This window comes from Mustela nivalis (assembly GCF_964662115.1).
Source record: "Mustela nivalis genome assembly, chromosome: X".
NCBI lineage: Eukaryota > Metazoa > Chordata > Mammalia > Carnivora > Mustelidae > Mustela > Mustela nivalis.
In genome coordinates, this window is record NC_139040.1 from 45,716,989 (window position 1) to 45,730,612 (window position 13,624).

The 13,624-nt window shown below is 36.2% G+C and overlaps 1 protein-coding gene across 1 annotated transcript in view; it reads right to left on the reverse strand.

The window, feature by feature from the left end:
* The window catches only part of CENPI (centromere protein I), an 80,229-nt gene that overhangs the window by 16,561 nt on the left and 50,044 nt on the right, over positions 1 to 13,624 (reverse strand). Inside the window, exon 19 of the mRNA XM_082718495.1 lies at positions 13,313 to 13,531. Coding sequence (XP_082574621.1) covers positions 13,313 to 13,531 — 219 coding nt within the window. The remainder of the gene's footprint in view (positions 1 to 13,312; positions 13,532 to 13,624) is intronic.

A 13,624-nucleotide genomic window follows, 5' to 3' on the forward strand; every position in this document is an offset into this window, starting at 1 on the left:
GCCTCCTGCTCCTCCTGCTTGTGCTCTCTCTCTCTCTCACTATCTCTCTTTCCCTGTCAAATAAGTAAAATCTTTTAAAAAATAAAAAAAATATTTATTTACTTGAGAGACTGAGAGACTGCAAGGGGTAGGGGCAAAGAGAGAAAATTCTAAGCAGACCCCGTGCTGACCATAGAGCCTGTCACAGGGCTAATCTCATGACCATGAGATCATGACCTGAGCCAAAAGTGAGAGTTGGACGCTTAACTGACTGAGCTACCCAGGCACCCTGATTTCTACCAAACTTTTGAAGAAAACTCAATACCTATTCTCCTCAAACTATTCCAAAATCTGTAAGAGCAAGCCCAATACATTCTACAAGGCCAGCATTACCCTTATACCAAAACCACACAAAGATGCCACAAAAGAAGAAACGTCGGACCAATATCCCTAATGTACACAGATGGAAAAAATCCTCCACAGAATACGAGCAAACTGCATACAAGAGATTAAAACGATCATTCCCTATTTCCAGATGACACGATACTATATACAGAAAACCTTAAAGACTTTTCACCAAAAAACTAGGACTGATAAATTAATTCAGTAAGGTCACAGGATACAAAATTAATATAGAGAAACCAATTGCATTTCTATACACCAATAATGAAGTACCAGAAAGAGAAATTAAGAAAGCAACATCACTGATAACTGTACCAAAAAGAATAAAATATCTAGGAATAAATTTAACCAAAGTGTAGAAAGACCTATACTCTGAAAACTATAAAACACTAATAAAAGAAATTGAAGATAACACAAAGAAATGGAAAACCATTCCATGTTCATAGACTGGAAGAACAAATATTGTTTAAATGTCTATACTACCAGGAAGGAGCCCTAATGTCCATCAGCAGATGAATGGATAACGAATCTGTGGTGTATATATATACAATGGACTATTACTCAGCAGTCAGAAAAAATGAAATCTTGCCACTTACAATGGCATGGGTGGAATTAGAGGGTATTATGTTAAGTAAAATAAGTCAGCGAAAGACAAATACCATATGATTTCATTCATATGTGAAATTTAAGAAATGAAACATGAACATGGGGAAGGGAAGGAAAAATAAAATAGGTGAAAAAAGGGAGGCAAACCATAAGAGAAGCTTAACTCTAGGAACAACTAGAAGGTTGCTGGAGAGGAGGTAGGTGAGGGGAAGGGATAATTGGGTGATGGGCATTAAGGAGGACACTTGACGTAATGAGCACTGGATGTTATATGTAACTGATAAATCACTAAGTTCTACCTCTGAAACTAATTTTTAAAATTAATTAATTAGAAAATATTTATACTATCTAAAGGAATCTACAGATTTAATGAAATCCCCATCAAAATGCCAACAGCAACTTTTTTTCAAGTGGCAACATTTATCAGACTTTGTTTGGTTTATTGATTTCTGATATATATAATATATATGATAATAGGCTACTATATGCAAAGTTTTCAACTGAAAAACAGAAACTTTTTTAAAAATAAAAATTTCAGATTGTTTTTCTAATATTAACCATTTGTTAAGATTCCACTACTGTGCACTGAATATTCCCCATAATCATCCAGTTAATATATCACTTTAACACAGCTACTGTTATTTACAATGTGCAAGGCATTTTTTTTAGTTTTTGTGGTATACACACAGAATATACAAAGCATATGTGATAAAGTCTGAAAACACATGGCTCAGTACAATCATAGAGGTAGATGAGATGCTTATAAGAGGAAGTAAGGTTCAATTCGGAGTGGAAAGAAAAAGTTTTGGGAGCTCCTGAAATTTGAGTTTTGAAGGATGGGATTAGAGGCATAAAGACAAGAAGGGAGTAGTCAACAAAGGCACAGAAGCAAGAAAGTATGAGAAATGATGTGGAGTATGTGCTTAGTCATTAATTCATTCAATACACATTCAGTGTCAGGCACTATTCAAGGGGAGAGAAAGGGTTCCTGCCCTCACACTCAAGTGCTTTCGCAAATAATGACTAAAACATGTACTTTAAGGGAGTAAGAATAAGGTGGAAATCAAAATGAAGTATAAGAAAAGACTGTTAAGGAGTATGATGCTAAATGAGCAGGCACTTCAACTTTCTGGCATTTAGTAAAATGTAAAATGGAAGAGTACTAGTTCTGATAGGATTGAGTTTCATATTTCTGCATTTGTTCTCAAGGTAATGAAAAGCCATTGAGGATTCTGAACCAAGGAATGGCATGATCTTCTTACTGCCTTCAGAAGAGTAAAATTAAACAAGGAAGAAGCAGAGAGAAAAACTATTTTGGAAGTCTGGATACAAAAGCATGAGGGTCACAAGTAGAAGAGCTAAGAGGCATTGACATGACAATAAGATGATAAGGGAGTAGGAAAAAGTAAAATTAGACAGCATCTGCTCTGGGGAATTAAAAAAGTAAAGAAAGGGCGCCTGGGTGGCTCAGTGGGTTAAGCCGCTGCCTTGGGCTCAGGTCATGATCTCAGGGTCCTGGGATCGAGTCCCGCATCGGGCTCTCTGCTCGGCAGGGAGCCTGCTTCCCTCTCTCTCTCTCTCTCTCTCTGCCTACTTGTAATCTCTCTCTGTCAAATAAATAAATAAAATCTTTAAAAAAATAAAAATAAAAATAAAAATAAAAAAGTAAAGAAATAGGATGATGAAATTTATATCGTTTACCCCTCTGCCCTGAGGATAAATTTTTTTTTAAAAAAAGGTTTTATTGATTTGTATGTGTGTTTTATTTTAATTAATTTATATTTTATTAACATATAATGTATTATTAGCCCCAGGGGTACAGGTCTGTGAATCACCAGGTTTACACACTTCACAGCACTCACCATAGCACATACCCTCCCCAATGTCCATAACCCAACCACCCTCTCCCTAGCCCTCTCCCCTCAGCAACCCTCAGTTTGTTTTGTGAGATTAAGAATCTCTTATAATTTGTCTCCCTCCTGATCCCATCTTGTTTCATTTTTTTCCCTCCCTACCTACCCAAAGCCCCCCTCCCCACTGCCCCTCAAATTCTTCATATCAGTGAGATCATATGATAATTGTCTTTCACTGATTGACTTATTTTGCTCAGCATAATACCCTCTAGTTCCATCCACATCATTGCAAATGGCAAGATTTCATTTCTTTTGATGGCTGCATAGCATTCGTGTGTGTGTGTGTGTGTGTGTGTGTGTGTATACCACATCTTCTTTATCCATTCATCTGCTGATGGACATCTAGGTTCTTTCCATAGTTTGGCTATTTGGACATTGCTGCTATAAACATTCAGGTGCACATGCCCCTTTGGATCACTACATTTGTATCTTTAGGGTAAATAGTAGTGTGATTGATGGGTCGTGGAGTAGCTCTAACAGCAATTTTTAATGGAACTAGAACAAATGATCCTAAAATATATATGGAACCACAATAGACAGAAAGTAGCCAAAGCAATCTTGAAAAAGAATAAAGCTAGAAGTATAATTCCAGATTCCAAGATATATTACAAAGCTATATTAATCAAAATGTATGGAAGTGGCATAAAAACAGACACACAGATCAATGGAACAGAATAAAGAGTCCAGAAATAAACCAACAATTACATGGCCAATTAACCTATGTCAAAGGAGGCAAGATTATACAATGAGGAAGACATTCTCTTCAACAAATGGTGCTGGGAAAACTGGACAGCTACATGCAAAAGAATCAAATTGGACCACTTTCTTACACCGTATACAAAAATAAACTCAAAATGAATTAAAGACCTAAATGTGAGACTTTAAACCATAAAAACTCTAGTAGAAAACATAGGCAGTACTTTCTCTGACATGAGCGATAGCAATTTTTTTTTTAGATATGTCTCCTAAGGCAAGGGAATCAAAACCAGAAATAAACTATTTGGGGGCACCTGGGTGGCTCAGTAGGTTAAGTGTCTGCCTCCAGCTCAGGTCATAATCTCAGGGTCCTGGAATCCAGCCCCACATCAGGCTTCCTGCTAAGAATGCAATCAGCTTCTCCCTCTTGCCACCTCCCTGGTTCGTGCTCTCTCCAATAAATAAATAAAATTTTAAAAAATTAAATTAAATTTAAAAATAAACTATTGGGCCACATCAAAATAAAAAGCTTTTCCACAGCAAAGGAAACTTTCAACAAAACATAAAGGCAACTTAACTAAACAGAAGAAGATATTTATAAATGATATAGCTGATAAGTGGTTAGTATCCAAAATGTACACTGACTTGACACCAAAAAATACAAATAATCCAATTCAAAAATGGGCAGAGGACATGAATAAATATTTTTCCAAAGATATACAGGTGGTAAACAGACAAATGAAAAGATGTTCAGCATCCCTTATCATCAGGGAAATGCAAATCAAAACCACAATGGGGTATCACCTCACACCTCTCAGAAAGGCTAAAATCAAAAAGTCAAGAGATAAGAAATGTTGGCAAGGATGTGGAAAAAAGGAAACCTTTGTACACTGTTGGTGGAAATACAAGTTCGTACAGCCACTGTGGAAAGCAGTATGTAAGTTCCTCAAAAAATTAAAAACAGAATTGTCACATTATCTAGTATTTCCTCTACTTTGTATTTATTTACAAAGAAAATGAAAACACTAATTTGAAAAGATATATACACACCCCTATGTTTACTGCAGCATTATTTACAATAGCCAACAGATGGAACCAATCCAAATGTGTATCCAGATGAATGGATAAAGATGTGGGATACATAGTGTGTGTGTGTGTGTGTGTGTGTGTGTGTGTGCATGTGTATATAAGTATGTGTGTATATATATATATCTCACATATATCACACATGCTGCAGTATTACTCAGCCATAAAAGAAGAATGAGATTGTGCCATTTGCAATAACATGGGTGGCTCTAGAGGGTAAAATGTTAAGTAAAGTAAGTCAGTCAGAGAAAGACAAATACCATATGATTTCACTCAAAAGTGGTATCCAAAAAAAACTACAGAATAAATACAACAAATGAATAAACAATAAGCAGAATCAGAGCTATAAATATAGAGAACTGATAGTTGCCAAAGGGGAAGGGGTGGGAGGTTGGGCAAATTAGGTGAAGGTATGTGAGGGATATAGGCTTCCAGTTATGAAAGAAGTAAGTCATGTGAATAAAAGACCAACATAAGCAATATAGTCAATGACAGTATAATAGCCATGTAATGGGACAGATAGTAGCTCCACTTGTGGTAAACATAGCCTAATGCATATACTTGTTGAATCACTATGTTATACATCTGCAACTAACATAACTTTTTGTGCCAACTATACTCAAAAAAAAAGAAAGAAAACAATTCCATTTGTAATAATATAAAAAAATTAGGAATAAATTTAACAAAAGAAGTATAAAACTTATACTATGAAAACTATAAAACATTGTTAACAAAAACTAAAGGGGACGCAAATAATTGGAAAGACATTCTATGTTCACAGATCAGAAGACAACATTTTCAGATGGCAATACTATTCAAAGTGACCTAGGGATTACCTATCAGAATCCCAGCTGGTTCTTTGTGGAAACTGGCAAGCTAACTCTAAAATTCATATGGAATTTCAAGGGAACAAGAATAACCAAAACAATCTTGGAAAAGAACAAAGCTGGAGGTCCCATATTTCCTGATTTCAAAGCTGATTTCAAAAGCCACAATCAAGACAATTTTGTACTGGCAGACACAGATCAATGGAAAAGAATCAAGAATCCAAAAATAAACCCATACATCTATGGTCAATTGAGTTTTGAGGGTTCCAGTACATTTTAATAGGAAAAGAATAATCTTTTCAACAAATGGCATTGGGAAGAGTCACATGCAAAAAAAAATGGAGTTAAGACATGGGGAGTTAGGGGCGCCTGGGTGGCTCAGTGGTTTGGGCTGCTGCCTTCGGCTCGGGTCATGATCTCAGGGTCCTGGGATCGAGCCCCGCATTGGGCTCCCTGCTCCGCAGGAAGCCTGCTTCCCTCTCTCTCTCTCTATCTCTGCCTGCCTCTCTGCCTATTTGTGATCTCTGTCAAATAAATAAATAAAATCTTTAAAAAAAAAAAGACATGGGGAGTTAGAGAGAAGGGGGTTGGGGTAAATTGGAAGGGGAGGTAAATCATGAGAGACTATGGACTCTGAAAAACAATCTGAGGGGTTTGAAGTGGCGGGGGGGTGGGAGGTCGGGGTACCAGATGGTGGGTATTATAGAGGGCACGGACTGCATGGAGCACTGGGTGTGGTGAAAAAATAATGATACTGTTATGCTAAAAATAAATAAATGAAAAAAAAGGAGTTAGATACTTGTATCACATCCTATACAAAAATTAACACAAAATAGATTTTAAAAATCTAAAAAAAAAGAGCTTTTTTCTTACACAAAACCTTGGAATAAATTCATGATTTTGGATTAGGCAGTGATTTCTAAGCTATGACATAAAAAGCACAAGTAATATACTAACAATCAGCTATCCACAAAGGAAATTAAGAGGGTGCCTGGGTGGCTCAGGCAGTTAAGCTTCCAACTCTTGGTTTCAGCTAAGGTCATGATCTCAGGGTCGTGAGATAGAACCCCACATCAGTCTCCATGCTCAGTATAGACTCTGCTTGGGATCCCTTCCCCCTCTCTCCCTGTCCCCCTCGGTTCCTCCCCCTGGTCACACTATCTCTAATAAATAAAATCTTCAAAAAGGAAATTAAAATCCTATTTACAGTAGTTTTAAAGAGAATGAAATATTTAGGAATAAATGTAACCAAAGAAGATGAATGACTTACACAATGAGAAACTATAAAACACCAGTAAAATAAATTAAAACATATGCAAAAAATGTAAAGACAGCCTATGCTCATGGATTCAGAGAATTAATATTAGTAAAATATCCGTACTAGCCAAAGCAATGTACAGATTCAATGCAATCCCTACCAAAACCCCAATGGCATTCTTTTTTAAGATTTTATTTGTCAGAGAGGGAGAGAGCATGCACACAAGCAGGAGGCAGCAGCAGGCAGAGGGAGAAGCAAGCTCAATCCCAGACCTTGGGATCATGACCTGAGCCAAAGGCAGACGCTTAACCAACTGAGCTATCCAGGGGCCTCTCCCAATGCCATTCTTTACAGAAAGAAAAAATATCATGAGATTCATAGGGAACTACAAAAGACCCTGATTAGTCAAAGTAACTCTGAACAAGAACAAAGCTAGAGAAATCCTACTTCGTGATTTCAAAATATATAACAAAGCTGCAGTAATCAAAACAGTATGGTATTATATAAAAACAGACACAAACCAATGGAACAGAATAGAGCTCAGAAATTACAAGGGTGCCAAGAATCACAATTGGGAGAGTCTTTTCAATAAATGGTGCTGGAAAAACTGGGTATCCAATGGAAGGAAAGAAATTGGACCCTACCTTATACCACTCACAAAAATTAAACTGAAATAAATCAAAGACTTCTATATAAAGTATTTTATTAAAATAATTAACATTTTAAATAAATATTAATAATTAATAACTAATAAATAAATGAATATTTATAAATATAAAAATGTATAAAATATAAATTTATTATTTATAAAAAATAAAATAAATTTATTAAAATAAATTAAAGACTTAAATGTAAGACCTAAAATTGTAAAACTCCTAAAAGAAAATATAGGAAAAGGATTTCTGGACATTGGCCTTGGCAATGATTTCTTGGATAGGATACCAAAAGCACAGACAACAAAAGCAGAAACTGACAAGTGAGGTAACATCAAACTAAAAGCTTCTATATAGGAAAAGAAAAAAAATCAACAAAGTGAAAAATCAGCCATAATGAATGGAAAAGAATTTGCAGCCCATATATTTAACAAAGGGTTAATATCTGAAATCCTACAACTCAACGGCAAAAAAAAAAAAAAAAAAAAAAAAAACCCAATTAAGAAACAGGTAAGGGGGGACGCCTGGGTGGCTCAGTGGGTTAAGCTGCCTTCGGCTCAGGTCATGATCTCAGGGTCCTGGGATCGAGTCCCGCATCGGGCTCTCTGCTCAGCAGGGAGCCTGCTTCCCTCTCTCTCTCTCTCTGCCTGCCTCTCCATCTACTTGTGATTTCTCTCTGTCAAATAAAAAAAAAAAAAAAAAGAAAGAAACAGGTAAGGGAACTGAAGAGACATTTCTCCCCAGAAGACATATAAATGGCCAGCAGATACATGAAAAGGTGCCAATATCACTAATCATCACGGAAATGCAAAACAAAACCACAATGAGATATCACCTTACAACTGTTAAGATTAATTTTATCAAAAAACAAACAATAACAAGTGTTCGCAAGAATGTAGAGAAGAGGCAACCCTTGTACACTATTAATGGGAATGTAAATTGGTGCCCTGCTATAGAAAACAGTATGGCGATTCCTCAAAAAATTAAAAATAGACTTACCATATGCTCCAGCAATTCCGCTCTTGGATATACACCCAAAGGAATTGAAATTAGGATCTTGAAGACCTATCTAAACTCACATCTTCACTACAACAGTCTTCACAATAGCCTAGACAGGGAAGCAACCTAAATACCTATCAACAGATGAATGGATCAAGAAAATGTGGTATATAAATACAATGGAATACTATGCAGCCTTTCAGAAGAAGGAAATCCTGCCATTTATGAGAACATGGATAAATCTGAAGGAAATTATGCTAGATGAAATAAGCAAAACACAGAAGGACAAATACTTAATGATAGCACTTACATGTTGAAACTAAAATAATCAAACTCATAGAAGCTAAGAGCAGAATGTTGGTTGCCAGGGGCTGGGGGGGATGGGGACATAGGAAATCATTTTTAAAAAGCACAAGAGACAAAAGAGAAAAATTCATAAATTAAAAGTTCACCAAAATTAAGAACTTCTGTCCTTCAAGAGATCAATGAAAAAATGAAATGACAACCCACAGAATAGAAAACATTTGTAAATCATGTATCTGAGAAGTAACTTGAAACTAGAATGTAGAAATGACTCTCAATAAGTCAATAACAATAACACAACCTAATTATGTGCTTTGGTGAGTGCTGATTCACAGACCTGTACCCCTGGGGATAAAAATACATGTTTATAAAAAATTAAAAATTAAAAAAAAAATGGGCAAAGGGTCTGAACAGACATTTTCCCAAAGAAAATATATAACAGGCAACAGGCAATAAGCACATAAAAAGATACTGAACATAAACAGCTATCAGGGAAATGAAAACTGAAACCACAATAAATTTACTACATCATACCCTCTAGGATGGCTGGAATAAAAAAAAAACAGAGAATAACAAGTGTTGGGAGGATATGGAGAAAATGGAACACTTCCACACTGTTGGTAGGAAAGTAAAATGGTGCAGCTACTTTGGAAAACAGTCTGGAAGTTCCTCCAGTAGTTAAACATAGAGGTACCATAAAATCTGGCATTTTCACCCCTAAGTATATACCCAAGAGAAAGGAAAACATGTTCACACAAAACCTTGTTTACAAACCTTTATAGAAGATCAATCATAATAGTCAAAAAGTGGAAATAACCCAGAAGTCCATCAACTGATGGATAAGCAAAATGAAGCACATCTGTACTAAAAAGTATTAATTGGCAATAAAAACAAATGAAGTACAGATACATGCTATGCCACAGATGCACCTTGAAAACACTATGCTAAGTGAAAGAAGCCAGTCACAGAATAACATGTATGAGTTCATTTTTATGAATTTTCAGAGTAAGTGAATCTATATAGATATAAAAATAGGTTAGTATTTGCCAGGATGGGGGCAGGGAATGAGGAGACAGGGGTGACTGCTAAGGGTTTTAGGGTTTCTTTTTAGGATAATAAAAATATTATAAAATATATTATGATGAAGCACAGCTCTGAGAATACACTTTAGAAGACACTGAGCTGTATATTTTAAATGTGTGAATTATAAATTATATTTGAATCATATCTTATGATATCTTAATATCATATCTTAATAAAGCTGTTTTAAAAAGACAAATTTTTTAAAAGTGTCCCTATCTTTTAAAAGTATATAATGAAGCATTTACAGCAAGATTGTATAACATTTGGTTTTTGCTTCAAAATAATTGTGTGGGGTGAGGGTAAAACTGGGTGGGAGTACAGACTGAACTGGGCGATGGGTATATGGGGTCTATTATACTATTCTCTCTACTTGTGTATGTTTGAAATTCACAACACAAAAGACATTTGTAAAAAAAAAAAAAAGTAAAAAAGACCTAACTCTATGGTAAGGAAAGCCAAAATCTATGGTAAGGCAAGCAAATATCTAGAAGATGAGAACCCAGATGGCTAAACCTAATTCTCAAAGTCACTCTTGGCTTTTGCCAATTTGCCAATCCAGAGGCGTCAGCTGCAAAATTGAGCTGCACTTCCTCAGCTTCAAAGGGCTAAGGTACCTAAAGTCAAAGCACAGGGTTTGCCAAAATTGTGAACTCTTATAAACCAACCCCTACTTTACACCGCAAACCCAAAAGGCTATACCCTCAAAGTAAGAGTTCATGGGAAGTAAATTAGCCTTCTCTCAGTCTAATCACCTATGATCCAAGGAACCTTAGGCAGAGAACTTGGATTAGGGTAGTCCCAAACAAACAGAACTCCTGGGTATCTGCAGGAAGCAAATTAAAGTTCTCTCTTCAGGAAGATCTCACTCTAATCTTCTGATCCTTTCTACAAATAATATTCCAGGTATCCAGCACATGGCCAAAGATAACCAGACACACAACATGAGGAAGCAGCAGCAGAAAAAGAAGGCAATACATGAAAACTTCTGGTACTAGAATTATCAAACACAGATTATAAAACAATGCTTACTAAGTTTATTTATTTTTTAAAGATTTTTATTTATTTATTTGACACAGAAAAAGAGAGAGAGCACAATCGGGGGAGCTGCAGGCAGAGGGAGAGGGAGAAGCAGGATCCCCACAGAGCAGGGAGCCCGATGCAGGGCTCAATCCCAGGACCCTGGGATCATGACCCGAGCTGAAGATGCTTAACTGACTGAGCCACCCAGGTGCTCCAAATAATGCTTACTAAGTTTAAAGAAAGGAAACAGTTGATGGGAAAAACAAGAAGCAATAAAAATGGCTACCTAAAGATAAAGAGAAAAGAAGGAGAAAGGATGGAAGAGAGATTTCTATAGTTTAGAATTTAGAATCAGGTAAATGCTTTACAGATTCTAGGAATGAAATTAAATTTTAAAAAGCAACCTCTAAGACATGAAAAGAAACTGAAACCAGGGGCACCTGGGTGGCTTAGTGGGTTAAGCCTCTGCCTTTGGCTCAGGTCATGATCTCAGGGTCCTGGAAAGGAGCCCTGCATCGGGCTCTCTGCTCAGCACAAAGCCTGGTTCCCCCTCCCCCTCTCTGCCTGCCTCTCTGCCCACTTGTGATCTTTGTCAAATAAATAAAATCTTCAAAAAAAACCAAGAAACTGAAACCAGTATATCTAAATATATATAAAATATTGTACATGCACTATGCAGTATAAGTAGGATTTAGTCCAGAGGCAAAAAGAACTAAAATTATTTCAAATTTCATCCACTAGTCCCATTATTAATAGTAAATACTATTAATTTGAAACAAGTTTTCATATATGATAAATCAGACAAGTTATGAAGGTGAAAAAAGAATATCAGAAAATCACTAAACTACAGCTCTGAAATCCCTTTAGGTATTTAAAAATGTAATTTTTATTCCAATACTGAAATCAATCAATATATTTTTGAAGGCCTGTATAATATTTTTTTCACTATCTGGTCCCTGACTATATTTCAAGACCTCATCTCCTATCATGCTAAAGGCTAGCCCAGTGGTTTTTCAACCCTTGTTGTATATCAGAATAATTATTTTAAAAAGGAGATTCTGGATGTCACCCTAGAGTTATTAAATCAGAATCAGACTCTCAGGGTGGAAGCAATCAAGGAGGTATACTTTGAAAAAGCACCCTGGATGCTTCTGCTCAGCTAGGGTAAAACCCCTGCTCAAGCCCTATGGTTACTACTTCAGTTCCTCAAACATGACAAGCTCTAAATAGAGGCCAGCAAACCATAGCCCATGGCTCACATCCAACCCAATACCTGTTTCTGTAAATAAACTTTCATTAGCACTCAACTCTGTCCATTTGTTTATCCACTGTCTATGGCTACTTTCACACTACACTGGCCAGGCTGAGTAGTCCTGACAGAGACAACATGGTTACAAAACCAAAAATATTTACCGCCTAGCCATGTAACAGAAAAAATCTACTGTCTCCTGCTCTATCTTTGCACTTTTCTTCAAATACTTCTCCTGTCTTAACAAGATCATGCTCATCATTCAAAGGTCTGATTAGCATCATTTCTCTAAAGCCTGAACTGGGTGAGCATCCCTATATGTTTTATCATCATCCTCTGTATTGTCCCTTTATTACTCATCAGTATTTATTCTATGATGTCTATTTAATGACTACATCCCCAACTAGACTGTAAGCTCTGTGAGGACAACACCCAGATGTGTCTTACTCACCACAGTGCCTGGTTTATTGCATGTACATATTAAGCAATTATTCAATGAATATCTCCCCCATTCTGTACATTTCTTTTTCATTTTGTTTGATTCCTCTTTTTTTTTTTTCAATGTTCCGATCTGTTAAGGGAATTCTGAATCTAGATTCTATCAGTGTATTTGTAATCTCATCCTGTTTTGTCATCCACATGTTTGATAAGCACACCATCTGAATTCCTCAAGTCACTGATAAAGGAATGAAGTAACAAAGATCTAACACTACAGTAAGGAATGAAAATGACTGGGCTGATGATAAAGTCCTGAGAAGACCACATTCCCTCCCTTCCAGAATATTGATATCCATTAGGTCAGCAGTCTTTGGTAAAGATTCCAACTCTAATTATAATATTATCTAGCCTACATTTTCTGTCTTGTCTAGAAGGATTTTTGAGACCTTCTACTTCTCCACAGCCTTATCTTACCTGGTACCATCTCTACCCATGTAGAACTGAATTAATAATCACTCCCCCAGCTTTCTCACGACTGTACCTTTCCTCATTTCACCTCTCTGTATTATAGTAACATTTACAAGTTTGACTCTGCCACAAGCCCAAGCTCTTGAGAGGGCAGAAACTTAAATTAACTTTAAATCTCCAGAACCTAGCACAATACCCAAAATCAAGCTAACACTTAAAAAGGAATGACTGAACATGTCTTACAATTCAGACACACTAAATTTACGGCACTTCATATTTCTGCTATTGTAGTATTCCTATATAAAATCTAACAATCTTTCAAATATCCTTACCTGTAGCAGAAAGGAAACAGCATAACTCAGTAGAGCAGGGTGATGAACTACATTTAAACTGTTTTTATACTCTGCTATTCCAGCTTTTTCTAAGACTTCAGGGTCAATATATAATCCTTTCTGGAAAGGTTTGGATGTCCACAGGCAACCAACCATGGCTGTCAAATAGTGATTAAATTCTTGATAGGTCTTGCTGCTGAAATTGAACTCTGATTTTGTCTATTGGGAAAGAAAAAGAATATTCTCATTACCACCTAGCATCCCTTTCCTTCTTATTCCCAGATCATAATTTTTAAACACTGGTGATTTAAT